The 20,589-nt window shown below is 32.3% G+C and overlaps 1 protein-coding gene across 2 annotated transcripts in view; it reads left to right on the top strand.

Annotated features, from left to right (window-relative positions):
- The first annotated feature begins 17,704 nt into the window (after positions 1-17,704).
- Positions 17,705-20,589, top strand: part of LOC132714304 (HEAT repeat-containing protein 5B-like) — a 34,187-nt gene continuing 31,302 nt past the window's right edge. For both annotated transcript variants that reach the window (XM_060697145.1, XM_060697144.1), the window contains exons 1-2: positions 17,705-17,893; positions 19,626-19,837. In XM_060697145.1, the coding sequence (XP_060553128.1) occupies positions 17,765-17,893; positions 19,626-19,837 (341 nt within the window). In that variant the 5' untranslated portion in view covers positions 17,705-17,764. The remainder of the gene's footprint in view (positions 17,894-19,625; positions 19,838-20,589) is intronic.

Genomic DNA, 20,589 nt, shown 5'->3' with positions numbered 1-20,589 from the left:
ACATCCCGGAGGATCTTTATGCAGTCGTCCAACTATTTGCAGATGATACGCTGACCTACCTTGCCATCACCAACAAGTCCGACTGTTCCACCCTACAAGCTGACCGCGACAAACTAGCTGTCTGGGAAATGAAATGGAAAATGTCATTCCTCCCAGACAAATGCCAAGTCCTCACCATCTCCAAGAAAAGAAGCCACATCTGCCTCAACTACACCCTTCATGGCCATACTCTAGAGCACGTCACATCAGCTAAGAACCTCGGATGCACTCTGAATAACAGCCTAGACTGGGGCCAACATATACATAACATCTGAAACAAAGCCAACCGTATCATCAGCTTCCTGCGAAGAGACCTTAATCAACATCGCCTCTACTTCCACCAAAGAAACGGCTTACATATCTCTAGTCCGTCCCACAGTTGAGTATGCAAGCAATGTCAGGGACCCCCACGAGAAGGGAGACATACACTATCTAAACATGGTCCAACGACGAGCTGCACGGTATGTTAAGAACAAGTATCAAAAATGGTCAACGTCCACAACATCCAGACTTGGAATAATCAACAAAAAAAAAAAAAAAACCCTTAAATAGAGCAAAAAAGCTAAAAAACAAGGTCGTCAGACAACTCCAACTATTTTCCAAACCCCCCCATCTACAAGAAATAACATAACCTATCCTACAATCCCTACTGCTGCACCCAAAATCTCACAAACCTTTCTTTCCCCCACCATCAAAAGAAATTAACCTCCCCCCGGAAAGTTTTTGTCAGCCGTACAGTTGAGTCATTCCCCTACCATCTTTCCAACTGTTTTTCTAAACACCCGCATCTTTTTGTTTTTAACCTGCTATATTCCTCACTATTAAGAAGAACAAGCAATTGAACGGTGGGTGATCACGTGACATCTGTTTACGATTTTAGTTGGGTCACTGCTAATTGTATTTGTCGCTTCCAATGGAACATGTAACCATGGAGCTAATATATACATGTGTATGTATAACTGTGATGTACTTTTCATTGTAGGAATGATAATGTACCAAATTAGGATAAATAATCAATTTACACAGAATTAATATTTTGCTTAAAATAAATTCCGAGTGGTGTCTATTGTTTACCTTCGTTTTCAACTAGGAGAAGGAACATTATATGCTTTCTTATTATATTAACATGATATATCGACCATACACGTTTTGATGAATATTTAGCAATAATATCAAGAACAAGAAATATAATTGTTATTTGTACCCATCAAAATTCTTTAAAGCTGGAATATACAGCTGATATTTGATATGCATTGTATATGTATTTCTATTTTATTCAATTATATTATAAATGTATTTGTGGTAATTTATACCATTATTCTTTATTATCGAAAATATTGATATCAGGGTAGTTGATTCTTTTGAGACTTTTGAAATGCTTCTTTAACCGACTCAGTGTGGGTAATCGCGTTTAAGGTAACGTAATAGTACGAAGATGACAATATGAAGTGAATTTTCTAATTGAGCTCGTGATTTTTGTGTGCTAGACTCCAGGTTTTGGTTTGGTGCCTTCTGGGTGCCCTTCTTTGGTGTGTCGGGGGCTGCGTCATGTGAACGTTGCCTTTGCCTTGTTGATCTTTATTCTTGTTTTTTAATTACAGCATCTGCTTTTAAATGATATAAAAATCAAAAGTGCAGTCAATGAATTTTATTAACATTTAAAAATACCTTACACAGTAACTTCATGGTGAACGGGCGGTTAAAAGTTCCGGAATACTGGTTTACCTGGGTCGTGTGTGAGTTGCCGCCTTTCCTTGTTGATCTTGTTTATCATATTTGCCATAAAAACTCGATCAAAACATGAAAAATCTGCTTTCAATATTAATAATGATATTTGTAATATTTATGACGACAATCAGCGATTTATATTACAGTATATCAAAGTCCGTGCGACAATGAAGTATGAAATTTTTAAAGAAGGGTTGAAGTAGAAAATTATAAAATATCTGCTCTTTTATTAAATTTATTGACCAAGCATATTGCATTACATAATGACCCACCCTCGCTTATGTATCGTTTTATTTTTCAATATTTGAATAATTTACATACCATTTCCAGGCAAATATTTTCCGATTCCAGTGGTGCATATTTTTTTCACTGTAGCTCTCGTACTTTTCTCCGATATACTTGCAGAAATTGCGACACACATTTGAATCAAAATATTGCGGAATAGAAAAATTGTTGCAGGCATAACGGGAATTCTTAAATAAGAATACTTTAATTTATTTTCCTTCAATGTACATGAAGAGCTGAACATACATATACAAATATATTAATAATCTGCAGTGTTGTTATATTTTCCTGGTCCTTTGGGTTCATTGATTCAAGCACTTTTAAGTGTTGAAAATTCAAAATTGAGTACCGCTCAAGCCGGTACCAAGGGCATTTAAAAGCAGATGCTGTAATTAAAAAACAAGAATAAAGATCAACAAAGCAAAGGCAACGTTCACATGACGCGGCCCCCCGACACACTCAAGTAGAGCACCCAAAAGGCACCAAACAAAAACATGAAGTGGACATAAGGGTGAAAGGTTAAATCATAGCATAGCTTACACAAACACAAAAATCACGAGCTCAATTAGAAAATTCACTTCATATTGTCATCCTCGTACTATTACGTTACCTTAAACGCGATTACCCACACTGAGTCGGTTAAGGAAACATTTTAAAAGTCTCAAAAGAGAATACTAGCGACATTATATACGTGATGAAACTTTCAAACCTCTTGAAATTGAGTGATAGTAAAAAGGCAGCTTATCAGTTGAATATACTCAAAGTAGATCACAACTTAAATCAAACAACTAGGTTAACAAGCCTGCCACACTTTTATGTTATCAAACTTTAGTTTTTGTCCAATGACATGACATTTTGCCCAGAAAACAGTATAATTAAGATAGGAAAAATGAACCTCTCAACTTTTTAAAATGTCTTATATATTCTAACTAAAAACATAACAAAATAAATTTATTTTTAATTATCTACATATCAATGAAAATGCTAAAGTTAATTATCATGGTTTTATCTTGTATTGTATTATTTTTTCTTAAATAAACGGGCCTTAAACGTGGTTCAAAAAAAAAAAAAAAAAAAAAAGATAGGAAAAATGCAGGAAAAGCTTTTAGATTTGTTAACAATAGAGTGAAATAAGAATCCCTAAAGAAAGCCCAACGCGGCAAAATTGAAAATGTTGCAGGCTCGCTTTGATTGAGTCTGTTCATGGACGGTACTGTCAAGTGCAAACTACCGTCCACGCCCCCTCTGCTTAAGCAGAATTCAACATGTAATATGAACTGGTAAAAGATAGAATTTTGAAACATCCGCAGATGTGTTCATATGGCGGTTATCATGGAACCTTCAATGTGACACGTTAGTGTCATTCCATGAAAAGCGGCAATGTTTTTTTTTCCATATTAGATTTGTTAAAAAAGGGAGAGTGATAGTTATAACAATTCATGACAATTGAATATTTTAAGATTTCATGATGTATCTCGGTTATCGAATATTCATGTTATGTCTCGGTTATCGTTTATCGAATGTTACTGTTAAGATAACATTTATGTTTTGTTTGTAGTTATACTCAGTAAGGTAAATATACAATGTAATTTAATTTTTAGAGGTATTTGAAAGACCTTGACAAGGGTGTGATATCTTTTTAAGTTTATGATCCAGACAGGATATTCTGCAGACAGGAAAACAAGTCGATCTGGAGGATGATATCAACAAAACTAAAACAAGTGTCAATACAACGTGGCGAACATTTTTTAGATATCCTATACATAATGACGTCATCAAAATTTATTATACGGATTGCATTGGTGTTTACCATTCGGTGACCTACTTACAAATTATAAGAGAGGAAATCTGGATTTCTTTCATAGAAGTGAAATTTAAAAGGTACTTATTCAGTTGAGTGAATGTATAAGTCGATTTTTTTATATTATTGTTTTAATACATTTTTATCTTCATTCTTTAGCATTTATAAAGGCTTTTGGTACTTGCTTGCTCTTAAAGAATTTTCACTGGTGGGTGGGGCAATCAAAAATTTTCATAATTTTTTATCTGTTTAACTTTACAGTGGCATAAATCGTCCCTGTCTAAGAGTCATCACGGAATCAACATCATTTCTGTTTATGTCACAAAGTCTTATCAGATTCTCGTTGTAAAAGAAAAAAACATCAAAGTAAATTTCATAATTTTGTATCTGCCAAATAATTAGAAATGGTTGGAGACCACCAAAACCGGACAACTATCAAACCTGGACGGCATTGAAAATGCTTGTTTAAGTTGTTTTTCTTGTTTATTGTTTTTATCAACTGAAATGCATGTTTCTTCTATTATTAAGTATTTAAATTGAAGTTAAATTTCTAAAACATAATGGGTTTAAGAACATTGACATTGAAAATGACTTTGTGCATTACCTAACCCTTTTATCATACCTATACTCAACATACTAGAGGTGCAATGATTCGTTTGGATGCATTGAAAACTGATTTTGTGGGCACCGATTCGATTCCATTGTCAACTACATAACTGTACAGTATAACAATTTCTCTGCGATTCACAACCAAAATTGGACCGAGTTGAAAACTTTCATTAAAATCTCAACATCTGAAATACTTGAAAAAGCTGAATCTTTGTCTGTTGAAGAACTTTGGTCGCAGTTCAAACACACACTTGAGGATGGCATATCAAAATTCATACCCACTAAAAGAATTACAGCTAAACCATCTTTGCCCTGGATAACAAAATCCATTAAAAAATTAATTCATAAAAGAGACCAGCTCTATAAAAATATTAAAAAACCAAAAACAAATAAAAATAAATCTGATCATGATCAATGGCTAAAATTTAAAAATTTGAAATCGCAATTAAAAGCTAGAATTAAACAATCATATGAGTCTTACTTAGAAAACATCCTGAACCTTGCAGATGATGATGATGAAACTAATACACAAAGTAAAGTCTGTACCAAAAAACTATACACACTTATAAAAAACTCTAAACAAGATTCACAAAGTGTGTCTCCATTAAAAGATCAAAAGTCTGGTTCTCTCAAAATTAATAACACTGAAAAAGCAAACATTCTTAACAAACAATTTCAATCAGTTTTCTCACCAATTATACCACTTACACTTAAAGATCAATGCAGGGCTCTCAGTAGGGTCAAAATTTCACGAGTCAAAGACTATTTGGCCAAAATTTTCATGAGTCAAATAATTCTTTTCTAGTGTCATTTGACTACATGAATCATTTTTATGTTACAATAATTACTGTATTGGAGGTCATTTTGTGTAGATTCTCAAGTCTAAATTGATAATATTTAACATGGAAAAAATGCCTTGTTATAAAATATACCATACCCCCCCCCCCCCCCCCCCCCCCCCCCAAAAAAAAAAAAGGAAGAAAAAAAAAGACAACAAAAAACAAACAAATAAAAAAAATGAATAGCATCTTTACTGTGAAAGAATAAATTAAGCAGCAGCTTTTCTAATTAAAAGTTTAAAATATAAAGAAATATCTTTACTGGTATGCTATATATCATATTAATTTTAAATACCAAATACCAAAATGCACTGGAAAATAACAAATGTACAGGCACTCCAAGTAAATCAAAGACGTATTATAAACCTTTAAAAGCAATCAATAATTGACACCTCAAGTATGTAATTCTTATCAGTTGTGTAGAGCTATATGTCGCGCTTCAGTGCACGGGCTATAAACAATGCTGTGTATTACACACGGTGACATTTTTTTAGTGTGATTTGAACATGTGTAGGATTTGATAGGTAATTAGGTGTGGATTTAAGGTAATTATTATTGCATAGCTGAAAATCCCACATGGCAAATTGACTCTTGAGGCAGATTTTATCACGTGTCAAATTTGTGCATTTCCTGATTTTCACGAGTCAAAAACCCGGAATCCCCGTGTCAATCGAGAGCCTGATCAATGTATACAAAACTGAGACTCAATGGATCCCAGAAAGTATTGTCAGTACCCACAAATGACTGACATCTCATCAGTAGGGGCAGGTGTACTAAAGCTCTCGCCAACCTCAATGCAAACAAAGCTGCCGGCCTGCCACATTAGACCATTGTCCTGAAGGAGCTGAAGAGAAGAGATTGTTGACATGAATTGAGTTCTCTTTTCCAAAAAATCCCTGACCCACCGGTAATATTCCAATTGACTGGGACCCGTGCAAAACGTATGCCCCTGTCTACCAGAAAAGATGATAAAGTGATCCAGCAAACTAATCTGGGCCAAATTTTCCCTTACATGCATCTCTGTAAAACACTTGAAACACATAGTTGCCCTTCACTATCCTTCTCACTTTACCACCCAACTAACATAACTTCTTTGATCTTCAACATGGATTCAGAGAAAGAGCGATCATGTGAGACCCCAACTTCATTGAACTTACTGATTTACTTGTGAACAACCTTTTCAAATGGGCAAACAAACAGAAATCTCATACTTCTTGACTTCTCCAAAGCATTCGATAAAAGTAAACCATCTTAAACTCTTAGATACCCTTCAAGAACATTGTGTTGTCCTCAAATTATAAACTGGATACAGTCCTTCCTTATTGGCCATAGCCAGACAGTAGTTGTGGATAGTGGACTGCTCATCTGAAGTCCCAGTTACCTCTGGAGTGCCCCTAGGCTCTGTCCTAGGGCCCCTTTGTTTCCTTCTATATATCAACAAGCTACATTTTGCTTCTGTCCTTAATCCCAAGTCAGATTATTTGCAGACGACACTGCTGTATATCTTAACCATCAATTCCTCCTCAGACCCCCCAACTCTCCAACATGATCTAGACAATATGGTTCTGTGGAGAAGCAGTGGGACCATGGAGTTTAACCCTTCAAAATGCCAAGTCATCCATATCACCAAAAATAAACCATAATTAACACAATATATGCTCCATGGCCAAGTCCTAGAGTCTGTTACAAATGCTAAATATCTCGGACTAGATCTATCTGCTGACCTTAAATTTAATACACATATATCTCGAATAACTTCCAATGCAACAGATCCTTGGCTTTATTAAAAGAAATGGCATTACTAAAAATGAGAAAGTGAAAGAACTAGCATACAAGTCCCTGGTCCGCCCACAGGTTGAATATGCCTCAACTATTTGTCTCCTTTACACTAAAACAATATTGACAAAGTTGAGATGATCCAGAGACGCGCAATAAGATGGGTTAAAAGGGATTACTCCCCTCACTCTAGTGTCACAGCCATGCAGGAAGAACTGGGCTGGCGATCCCTTGAACATCGCAGATTGGACTGTAGACTGATAATGTTTTATAAGATATACCATAACTAGTAGCAATTATTCTCCCAACTTATGTTCAAACCCCACATAGATTAACCAGACATATGCATCTTATCCCTACGCCAAATACAGGTATCCTCTGACTACCATAAGTACTCTTTCTTCCCTCATAGCATTATACTATGGAATAAACTTCTTAGTAACATTGCCACCCTGCCCAGCCTGAGTCAGTTCAAACAGGCAGTGGTGGGTTTGCAGTACTAGTCTTACTCCCAGTGTTTTTAAACTATTTTATCTCTTATCATCTTGTTTCACTATTAACATTTTAACCATGACTAGAATACATTTTCAGTCTCACCTTCCAAGCATGTCAATGTTTGGACTTTTCTTTTTTAGCTTTTCTTTTCACCTTTTACTAACAATCGGACGTGCACTAAATTCCTGCCTTTAACACTCGTAAGAGGGGTTGGCAGTATCCAGAGATAGATAGATAAAAATAAACACAGAAAAAAATGTTTGTTTTAGCTCCTCTCTGATTAGTCTATCACTTTATTATGTTACATGTGATTGGTAAATTTAACTCAGCCATCAAATCAGTGAGTGTCACTGTGTAGTGTTGTCTTTTTTTGGTAAGAAAATCAAAATGGCTTCAAATGTTAAAAGTAGAAAAAAGTATATTAAAAAAATCCTCCAACAAAACTTAAATAAAGGGCATTGGTACACATGGGTTTTGCAATGGTAACTGTAAGACTAAGGAATTAAAAAAAAAGCAACATAAGTAAGATATGTGGGCTACTCATGTCCAAATTCAGTAAGTACAACCAACTTGATGCAACACATGAAAAGAAAGCACTGATGTTGATGTTTTTAAAAAGCCTACTTTTTTAACTTGGTGTAAGTTCGGGAAAAAATCAGGTCTGTGAGTGTACTAGTCATATAACTGTGATATACATGTAGTTTGTTTGATTATAATTGTTTTCCAGATAGACTAGTCAATGAATTTAAGATTTTGAATTACTAGCCTGAACTCCAGTTTTGAATTTATTCTACTATATATTTTACTAAATTTTCTTAAAATTTTCACTGGCCCGAACTAATTTTCACTTGCCATGGGCCACCAGGCCAGTGCTAAATTATATGACTGATAGACCACTTTTTATTTTCATATTAAGCACTACTAATAATAAGAAGTCAAATAAGTTGATATAATGGTTATACATGTTAAATAAACTGTTCTTGCCATATTGATTAACAGCTGTGTACTTGTCCAATAGAATTCAGGATTGTATAATGATAACCTGATCATATTATCCTTTCCATAAATTTTCATTTAAAAAGGTTGAGCTATCCATGGCTTTAATTGAAGCATTGATCTGTGTAAGATTTTTAAAAAATTGTATTTTAGGCTTTTGGACTTTAATGGAGCTCCTTTTGAAAATTAAGGTACAAATAAAATTGAATTAATGCATTCAAAATCCTTAAAATAAAACAAAATTAATAATATCAACATTTTTCTCTAGTATTCATTCAGCCACAGAAAGATGAAATAAAAAGATGCTGCATAAATTAAAAAAAAAATGTCTGTAGATGGTAAAAAAAATCATATAGAAATTGCTCCACTTTGCTCAGTTACTAGCTTGTTAAACTGCAGGTCTCGTGTTGCCTGTCGCAATGGTTTCTATTTTGCGAGAATTTTATAGAATTGGTGATTATTTTTAATTTTGGCTACAGAAAATATGAATAATTTTATTACATTCAACAGTGTTTATATTAGGTGTATAAAATCAATAAAGAATATGGTAGACCCAATTAACACCAGCTAAGTAGATTTTATTAAGTGTCACCTTATATTATTATCTGCCACATGTAAATTGGTATTGCTGAGGTGATAAAAATACTTGTGAGAAGTAACATTGTTTAAAGTAGTTTAATGATATTGTCCAAGATCAAAATAGACCTGTAATATTAACTAACCTTATCATATGTGACAGGGCATAATATTAACTAACCTTATCATATGTGACAGGGCACCAATATTATCAGAATTACATTTTTCTTGAAAAATGTGTTTTTTTTGTCTAACTTCTTTATTATGTTTTTTTACATCACCCACATCATATGTGATAATGTGGCAAGATACATAATTCTAGCACCTACATGTATATTATGATCAGAATTATTATCCTTGAACTTAGAATTTCCATGAAAAAACGTTGTTTGTTTTCTCTAAACTTCTTTATAACTTCAAGGATATGTTCCTTATTATCACTCAAATCATGTGTGAGAAGATTCAATACTCAAGCTTGACCATTTCCAGAATTAAGTCTGATTGAACTTTTAATTTTCCTTATTTATTCTATATGTTTCTAAAATATTTTTTTAATGGATTTTCTTCAAATTTCAAATATATATGTTCACTATCAACACCTACATCATATTATCTTTATCACTGTAAGTATCTTAAATGGACTTGTCCATTCTTCACAAAATGTTTGCAAAACCATTCATTAGGAAAAATTTAAACTTGTAGAACTGATTGAAAAGGTAACAGTGCAGGTCATAATTAAATGTGTTGATTCTGGTCACATAGTTATTATAGTAATTGTCTGATAAGAGTATCCTTTAATATTTTATGAAATATAAAATTGGCAAAAACTTTCAATCAGGAGGTAGTTAAACTATGTTACACACTAAGTCTTTGTGAGATTCATGCATCAAAAACATAAAATGATTCTTAAGTTATGTTATATTTATGAAAGAATCTGGTACTTTTTATTAGACATGGACATAATTATATTTCCAAAGCCATTTACAAATGGAACATTTAATTAAGCATGTAAAACAATCAATGGCTTCAGATTACTTACATTAAATTATAGCCAAGAGAAATTATTTATTGCATTTAGTTGCATTACAGACTAGAATACTGACATGTGAGTAGTTCCTGTACAAAAGCAGTTCTCGTATTTTTCAAGTAAACACTTGATTTTTTACTTGCGTTCTTGAAACACTTTGTATCAAAAACGCATGTTCAATAACTAGATAAAATGTGTCAATTTTGCATAAGGTACAAAAAGGTTTCTTGTGTGTTGTTGAACGAGACCTTGTTAACATTTAATGCACAGAAATACTGACATGTAGGGCCTGTAAAAGGGTTTGCCGTTTAGCCCACTCTGTATTTCCTGAATGACATCTATTAACCTCTGGAAAAAGGGTCTCTTCAATAGTTATAAATAGTTATAAATGAAAAAGAGGACTGATGAAACAAACAATCACATTGTTATAACTGTCATGGGGTTATAGTTTAATGTATACAGGAGCTTTCATACAAATAATGGGTAATTTCTGTACCCTTAACTATCAGCCTTGTCACTGAAAATTATTCTATTCGGGATTTCCCATAATTAGTGTAATGAGCAGAATATTTTTGTGTAACATGTGAGTGAGCATCTTAAAAAAATAGATTTAGGTAACTGCATGTACTATTTTTTTGTCAGGGAAAGCTAGCATGCCAGTATATGTTATTGATTTAGAGGGCACATTATGTCTCAGAAACAAATAATATTTCCACTTCTTTAAGAAAGGGCAAATATGAGTTTTATAATTATTTAAATAATAGTTTTTATAGCATGTTAGATGCTTGTAAAATTGTTCTTCATAAAAGTAGCAGAATATTAATTAACACAGTTAGTATTTGAATTGATTTGACTTTGGATTTGACTTTGATTGATTTGACTTTTATACAAATTTGAAATTTACCAGTCAAGCATTTTTTGTGTTTTGTTAAGTTTCTAGGTAGTCATATTATGATAAATATAACATTGTGTTTGTTGGAATGAAGTTATATAACATTTGTGAAGTTGTGTTATATATGAAGCTGACACAGAATGGTGCTGGCTGCCAAACTTCTGCCATTCCACACTCTCAAGTTGGTATGGCACCTTATTATCATCACTTTCAGGCAAAAACAATGCTGAAACTCATACACTTTCCTCAGATACCCTGCAGTAATTATAGAACAGAGAAATGGTTTCCTGTGTTAGGAAAATATAAACATGGCAAGATAAGTCTGAAGTGATGTTTATTTGTTTGCTGTAGTTTAATTTCTACTCAACTAGTATTTATTTTGACTTGTCAGATCACTATACAGGTGATACAAAGGTAGACAAGCTCTTACTACTAGCTACTTATATTTTCTGTAATATATATTATCTAGTAATATCAATAATGAGTTATAGATTTGTACAAATATTAATTTACATTGTGAGTAAATTTACTAAATTAACTTGTTTCTTAAAACCCTCTTACAACACACAACAATGCAGTCAGACTTAAAATTTAAAATACATTGTACTGTGTACTGATTCCTGCTAAATGTGTGATTTTTTGTTAAAATCATTATATTTGGAAAATTAAAGCAGGATAAATTCATACAAGAGAGAATGTAAAGTCCTGTAACTCTGTAATTGTCTCTCCTTTGACCTTTGAATTTACTTGAAAATCATTTTTAGCAAATGGTTAGCATCAGTCTTTACAAAGTTTAGAACCAAATTTTTAGCTCACCTGACAGGGTGAGCTTTTGTGATCGCTTTTAGTCCGGCGCCCGGCCGGCGTCCGTCCTAAAACTTTTACTTTAAATGACATCTCCTCATAAACCGCTAAGCCAATTTCATCCAAACTTCACAGGAATGTTCCTTTGGTGGTCACCTTTAAAAATTGTTCAAAGAATTTAATTCCATGCAGAACTCTGGTTGCCATGGCAACCGAAAGAAAAAACTTTAAATATCTTCTTTTAAAAAATCCAAAGAGCTAGAGCTTAGATATTTGGCATGAGACATCTTCAAATGAGTGTCTACCAAGTTTGTTCAAATAAAAGCCCTTGGGTCAATATTGACCCCGCCCCAGGGGGTCATTGATTTTCCCTATATGCATATAGTAAAAACTTAAAAAATCTTCTTTTAAAGAACCCAAAGAAGCTAGAGCTAAGATAATTTAGCAATGAAACAATGTTCTTATGGGTGTCTACCAAGTTTTGTTCAAATTTAAAAGCCCTTGGGTCAATATTGGCCCCGCCCCGGGGGGTCATTGATTTTTCCTTATATGTGTATAAAAACTTAAAAAAATCTTCTTTGAAAAACCCAAAAATAGCTACAGTTTAGATATTAAGCACGAAACATCTTCTAGTAAGTGTGTCTACAAAGTTTTGTAACAAATAAAAGCCCCTGGGGTCAAAAAGCTGGCCCGGGCCCAGGGGTATCATTGTTTTTAAATCTATTGTGTATTAGTAAAAACTTAAAAAATCTTCTTTTAAAAAAACCCCAATGAGCCAGAGCTTAGACGTTAAAAGCATGAAAATGATCTTCTTATAAGGTGTGTCTACCAAGTTTGTTTCAAATAAAAAGCCCTTGGGTTAAAATTGGCCCTGGCGGGCGGGGGGGGGGGGGGGCAGAGGGAGGGGAAGGGGAGGTCATTGTTTTTATTATATGTGTGTAAGTAAAAGCTTAACATCATTGGGAAACCCCCATCTTCTAATGGGTGTCTTCAATTTTGTTCAAATAAAAGCCCTGGGGTTTAAACTGGCCTCGCTCCGGGGGCCTATATACAGGTGAGCGACCTCAGGGCCATCATGGCCCTCTTGTTAACTTTTATAACCAGGGAAATACATATCCCAGTTTGTATTATATTATTTTTTAAAATGCAAAAATATAAAACTACATGCAATATAAAAGTATGATGCTCCTTGACAGAATCTAGTTTGATGAGCAGTTGAAAAAATTAAGCAATTTTGGTGGTACATTTGTAGTTTAAGCAAGAGGAGAAACAAGGAATATTTTATTTTAGGCCTTTTTTTATGGTAAATAGTGAAACAAGTTTTTGCGAATTATATTGGCTTCTTTAGTTCATTATAATGATGCACTTCATATGACTCAAATACAATTTTGGCCCAAGTAGGGCTCAAACCCATGATCTCTGTATTGAGAAGCAGATGCTGTATAACCTCTAGACTAGGCTGATGCTACCCATGAAAATGATAAAAGTCTAAACATTTTCCTCCACCAACTTAATGTAACAAAAAAGTGTAATAAAATTAGTCAATTTGTAATTAAATAGTTGCCTAACAACAACATTTCTGGCATGGATTTGTAAAAAGATTTTATTTTATTTTATGATTATACATGTAGCAGTTTTGACTATACTTAATATATGAAAAGTTCTGAAAGTATTTTCAAAAAGAGTTCAGTATTTGAAACCCGGAAATAATGCATTATTGTCTAAATATAACTTTAACTCCAAGTATACCAGTGATGATTACAAACAACTGTTGTCTTAACAGAAATAATGCTGAAAATTGACTTTACTGTAGTTTTGTAATCATCAGCATAGCTGTAACAAAGCATGTGTTGTTGTAGTTCTCTGGATGAACCCATTGTTTGATGATAAAAGGTATTGCCTCTCATTGTAAGTACCACTTCACAGCAATCTTGTCTCTATCTTGTCTAATAACTGGCCTTCACTCTTCTAATAATCTACAATACAACACTTTAATACTGACACTTAGATAATGTCTGATAGTTAATAATGGGATAAAAAGTTCTGTATTTTGTACAAATTCTCCTCTCACCCCCCCACCGCCCCCCCCCCCCCCCCCCCCCCCCCCCCCCCCCCTTAAAGTAATTCATGTTATAAAATTATAATTTTGATCTGTGATACAAAATTAAAATTAAATGTACATCTATATTTGTAATAACATGACAACAAAAAAGTTTTGAAAATTAAAGGATAATCAAGTTTGAATAAACTCTACAGTGTTGGCATATGAATATTGCAGCATCCTAAAGTTTGATATATAAATGATAACCACATTCTTCAGATTTATTTGAACCTGATACAGCAATATTTGAAATCTGCAAATGAAGATAAAAGGACACCAAGACAATCTTTAGAAATTAAAAAAAATCTGATATTAATCAAAAGTGGAATTATCCAAAAATAATGTTTATATAACTTTCATTTGAATTGAATTGAATTTGTCTTTATGTGGTATAGATTTAGACAAGAAGGTATTGATGATTTACTAGACTGTGCCTCAGATTCTGCAGAATGATTATATATTTGTTTGTCTATAGAAAGGTACAGAACCATCCAGAAACATTATGTAAGCATCCACTTGGCAAAGTGGTTAAAAGTGGTATAGAAATTGCTTTCCTGCTTCTGTTAAATAGATTTTTGAAGATATTTAAGATCACATCTGCAGTGAAATTGTGCATGTAACCCCCAGGAGAAGTGATTATTTCATGCTAAGTTAACTGGATTCTGGATTGTTTACATTTTCTGGAGATACTTTTAGAGAAAAATATACAGACTGCAGTTGCACATTTCCTCTGTGTGCAGGCAGTGTCTGATAGACTGTGTTTGAATTACAGTATATTCCTGAGGGAAAAGTTTGGGAGTTATTTGAAGTTTTACAAAGTGATAACTACTGGTATTATTTTTAACTGTGTATACCTGTTATATAATATATACATGTACTATATCATCCTGAAATTCTTGTGTGGATTGCTAATGTTATAGAGTGTAGTTGGAAGATTTAATTGAACTAGTCATTTAGTAAATAATTGTTGCTAATAACCAGTGTGAATCAGGATAGAGATTGGTGAGTACAATGTTATCCATATAAATGTTTTTTAGACAAAAACTGTCTCTATGTATTGAAGTACCTCTTCAAGTAGGTTACTTAGTAATGATTCATTACATACTTTAGACTAAAATGAACTTGTTCTCTATAAAGTTAACATTCACTACAGATCTCTTCAATTACATGTTGTATACATAAATTTTAAACATATAGATTATGCATAATATAGCATATGCAGAATACTGTATTATTGTTCCCCAATTAAATATTCCTGGGGTAATTTATTTTGCAAGAAAGTGAAGTTGAAATATTGTCCAGTACCTGTTAAAATGTCCCCTTTCAGAATGTTCAAAATACTTGATATTACTGCATCATAACACTTTAGCTGCATTGACACATGTAACCTTATGACATAATGTGTACCTGTTTTGAAAAAAAATAAAAGTAAGACAGATGTCTTACACCTAGTTTGATTGTAAACTTTGATAACATTCATGAATCAAAATGTACATTTGTATATAAGAAGTGATGTGATTTACGGACCACAACAATTCTTCATTGTCAAAACTAAACTTATCAAATAGTTTACAAATGACCTCGGGCTTGCGGTAGATCACATGTATAGTTGAACATAGTTTTTGTACCTTCAAACTTATGTTGCTTTTTTATGAATAAGGGAAGATACTTTAAATGTAAGTTCACACATTTAGAATAGCATAATCTAAAAAAAATTCCATGTCATATTAAAAAGATGGTGTGAAAATTTGTTTATGTAATTGCTTTTCTGAGTAAGATGATATGGAAAAGCTATACAATTATCAGAATTGTAAATGCAGCGTTACAATTTGGTTTACATTTGATTATATTTCATGCTGTCTACTCCATACACTGTTAACTCCTTTAAATTTTTACATGACGTATGTGTATTTAAAATCTATTTAAAATCTTATGAAACTTTACCAATTAGTAGTTCTGATAGTTAAAGATGGATGGGTCCATTACACAAATCCACTTATAGAATGCTTACGGCAAATTTTTAACTTACAGTACAAATAACTAAACAAATAGTTAAACACCATGCATGAGGACTTGGAGAAATCCATGCTGGATGTAGGCTTAATCAATAAGTTAGTATTCTCATATAGAGTTGGACAGTTCACCTGAGGGAACATATAGGATGATGCCAGTAATTGACTGATTATTGCATTCACTTAGAACTTTATGAGGTATATCAGAATCTGTATAACAGGTCGGTTCATAATTTGATGGAATTTATTGTGAATAGGATGTTATTGAAAATGGTGGTAAGTGATTTTATCACTTTAATAATATAAGGTGTCTGGAATTCTAATATAAAGATTTTTTTTGATTTTTTTTTTTTTATAAAGATGATCTCAACAGCTTGAAATGAGATTTGTTCATTTCTGCCAGGATTTTTATCTTGTATCTCCATGTTTGTTATATAATCAGTTAAAGAGATAGGTCATAGATACTTACCTGATTAAAATGTTTGATATTATTTTACCTTGATAAACCTTTTTGATAACTTTCTAATTCTGAATAACAGGTAAATATCTCTGATTGTCAAAGATTTTTTTTCTGGATCATTGAGGTAACAGGAGTTTTTTGGTGCTCTTCATGATGTTGATGAGCTATAAAAATTCTGTTAAAAATATCATTAAAATTTCATAATGAATTTTCCAATTCCAGCCTGCTAAATTGAGTGGAACATTTTATGATGTGATCGTCAAACTTTTTGCACTATTTTCAATTTTGATTCTCGCTGTTTTTAATAGAAGCATAAATATTATTTGACAAAAAATGTGTGCTTTTATTTTCTGTAGTAAAAAAGCTATTTGCAATATTTTCTTATTTAAAAATCCCAAATCCTATAGTCATAAAGAAGGAAATTGTAATATAAAAGCATTCTGTCAGAAAAGATGCACTTACTGAAAAATAAAACTGAAAGTTGGCAGAGAAGAATGCAATTTTTATAACAATTTTTGACTTACCAATAATCATTTTTTGGATCAGAGTTGAGCAATAGTCTGGGAAATATACCAGATAACTAATTTGATTACAGAATAACTGCCTCAAGTTGATTAACAGAATTGGTTGGCTAGAATTGCGAAAAAAAGAGGGGAATTCAACAATTTAGTTTTCAAGATATATGTTTCTGGAAAACCAAGAATCAAGTTTCTTGGTAAATAGAAAAAAAGTAATGGAATGGTTCATATAAGCTAATGGGTTATATGGTTAATTTTGATTTTTTTAAATTATACAAAAACACGTAAAAGAAAGATGAAGCTGAGAAATTAAATTGGTCTTTTTTTTTAATCGTGATGGGAAATTTTAGAAATGCCCTATTTAGAATATGACATCATTATTATAGAAAAAAAAACTCTTTAGACTGTTTTATTATAGGATTGCAAAATGTATAAGATGAGTGAGTATTTCAGAGAAAGTTTTATATTATAAGAGTATTGGCTGTTTTTATTGTAGAAACATGCTGGTTTAATTCCCTACAGTTGGCTGTAAGCCCTATACTGTTTACAGATTCTGTTTGTAATTAATTATGCCAAAGTCTGGTAATTGTTTTTACATTATTACTCTTGAAAGCTTTATTAAACATATAATAGGATAAAAAATATAATACCCTTGAATAATTAAGAAAATTTGTTGAAAGGAACTAGATTACATAATTACAGAAGTTTAAAGGACAAAAGTGATATAAAATACAATGATTTCTATTTTCAGGAGAAAAATAAAAATAAAGGAATGATATTTTAGGGAAGATCACCACGATTTATAGATGATGGAATTAGCTCACAGCCTTCTCCTCAATGAGGAGGCTTTGCAGAAAATTCCAGACAACAAAAAGCCCGTTTTTGTGTTTGAATGGCTCAGATTTCTTGACAAGGTCCTTTCTGCAGCACAAAAGGTAATATCCAAACATTTATGTTTTAGAACTGTCATGTTTTTGTATATGCAGGCATTTTGTGACATGTCTGTAAAGATTAATTAAGATTAAGATTAATTGACAGGGCTTTTTTCACAGGTTGGGGAAGCAGCCCTGCCCTTAATTTTTGGAAAAAAATAACGTGATATATTTGCAAAAGGGGAAGAAATTCAATTTTTGTGGGGAAAATTGCACGATTTTAAGGGGAAGCAGTCCTGCTACAGAAGGAAAAAAAGCCCTGATTGATCTCTACTTAACTAGGAAATCATACAAAGCTTCTGATTTTAAGTAAAACAGGATATAAAATATCCGAAAACATTCAAGCTTGTTGTTATGAGATTTTGACCAATGTTTTAACATTGTATGTAAAGTGTTGATCTTTCTGGTGTTGTTTCATCCAAATTCATCTTGTCACAATGACTAAGTCATTTTTCGTTCCAAAGCTAAGCTTTAGTAATGACAAACTTGTATAACTCACTATTATATATGTATATTCATATTTATCTAATCTATTCTAAATAAGTTTTGTTAGTTATTATGAAATCAGTAGCATTAATGTATTAATGTTGTAGAGTAAACTAGAACAGAATTTTCTAGATTAATAATATTAACAGAAAAACAACTGAACGTGGCAAATAATGAACAAAAGTTTTTTCTTGCATATCTAGTATATTGAAAGTCAGGAAATATTCTAATCTAGGTAACATTTTAACCAACTATAAACTTTTATAATTATTGTAATATGAGAAATATTTCAGAATTTTACCATGTCATGAATGCGTGATGTTCAATTTTCTGAATGGGTTATTCTCGGTGATATTTGGCCAACTTAAGTGTTTGAACATGTGCTGGATGTACTTGATTTATATTATTAGGTTGTCTTATTACCACATGATGTAGTGTGTTACCTACACACAAATCTTATTATTTTAGATGGAACACAGACATGTTTATGTTAACAGTTGTCTTTTAGTCTGGGATATAGCAGGCAGCCACTTCCTGATTTTCTTAATATTTCATTAAATTCTTCAAAACACACACATATATTTGTATATATGATAATACCAAAATACTCAAATTAAACTTTTGCATTTATCATATAAGTGAATTATTAACATGAATTCAAAAACCAGTCAATAATGTATTAGTTATGCATAACTTGATAAACAGTCTGCTCTCAGAAGTTTTGTTTATCTGTTAATTTCTACCTTGTGATTAGACTGTATCTTTAATGAACAACATCTGTATTAATGTTAATAGTTTTGTTTGTTGTTTGTATATCAGTCAGCAAAATTGAAACATAGGGTTTTAGAAACCCTTCATTAGCAGCTTTTAGCCTATATGTAATGTTTGTTCTAGTAATTCCAGAACTTAGGATACCTATTAAGATATGATGACTTTGTTGATGTTTTTAAGGGAAAGGCTGTGCCTACATACCTTGCAAAATATTCTTTTTTTGAAAATTGATAATGTTTATTTTTTTGGATTGAATGAAATTCAAAATGAAAGAATATATTTTTGAGGGAAAAAAACCAACAAAAAAACCTGTTCTGTTCATACTATTAAGCTGAAGTTATTGAACAACACAGTGTCTACCTCTCCCCATACATGCAAAATTGGAAAGATGGAAAGGAAGAAAAAAAAAGTATTTAAATTCTTAGTCAAATTATTTTGTTGATAATATTAAACAAAAATTAAATGTTTTATGTTTTAGTCTGACATTAAAGAGAAACAGAAGCGTCTTGTTGAACAGTTGATAAATCAGATCAGTGAATCACCCGGTCCACCGACCAGAAAGTTACTGGCACGATGTCTGGCTACACTCTTCATCGTCGGAGACTCATTTGCTATGTTTGATGCCATCAACAAGTGCAATGAGATTGCTAAGAGCAAAGATGATTCTCCTAGCTACTTACCAACCAGATTGTAAGTCAAAGAAATGTTTAATATATCATGTAACATGTTTTTTTAAATGGGCTTAACCTTAAAGTAAGCTGAATAGTCTAAAATATAATGATATACATGTAGTGCTGTTGTGTTAATCTTTCATGTCACTTTTCTGTTGAATAATCTCACTTTGCATCAAACATCACTAGATAATATAACTTACATGATCAGATATACTCTGAAGAGTAAAACAACTTATGATATGTGTTTGAGGTTGTTTATGATTCAGAATTTTGACAATGTTCCAGTAATAGTGCTATCATAAAGACTTCTAATATAATGTAATGATGCTGATTGCAAAATCTCCATGGACTTGCCTGTAATTCCATGTCATTTATATATGGGGCATAATTTCCTCAAATTACTGATATTTAATATAAAAACAGAATGATTACAGAGTTTTGCTGCCAGTTTGGTGCTTTTTTATGTTTAATCAAACATTCCTGACATAACATAGATTTTAAGGTTTATGTTTATACTGATATGCTGCAGAAATTTGGTAGCAGCATTATCATGCTGATTGATAATATGAGAATCCCTTGAGTCTGAATGTTGGCATGTTGTATAAAATACTTAACTTTATTGAGAAGTTTATAAAATCTCTTCTGTTTTAATTCTATTTAGGTTATTTTGAGATTGCATTCAGTTGCATTTTGGCTATACACCTTGTAATACTTTGGCCTGTCTGACCTAGTTTGATTTAAAGGTTGTCAATCAAAGGATCAAATTTC

The sequence above is a fragment of the Ruditapes philippinarum genome, unplaced genomic scaffold (assembly GCF_026571515.1).
Source record: "Ruditapes philippinarum isolate M1 unplaced genomic scaffold, ASM2657151v2 ctg525_1_1_1_1, whole genome shotgun sequence".
In the NCBI taxonomy this organism is placed as follows: Eukaryota; Metazoa; Mollusca; class Bivalvia; order Venerida; family Veneridae; genus Ruditapes; species Ruditapes philippinarum.
Note: the sequence above shows the minus strand (reverse complement) of the source record. Positions and strands in the feature narration are given on the sequence as shown.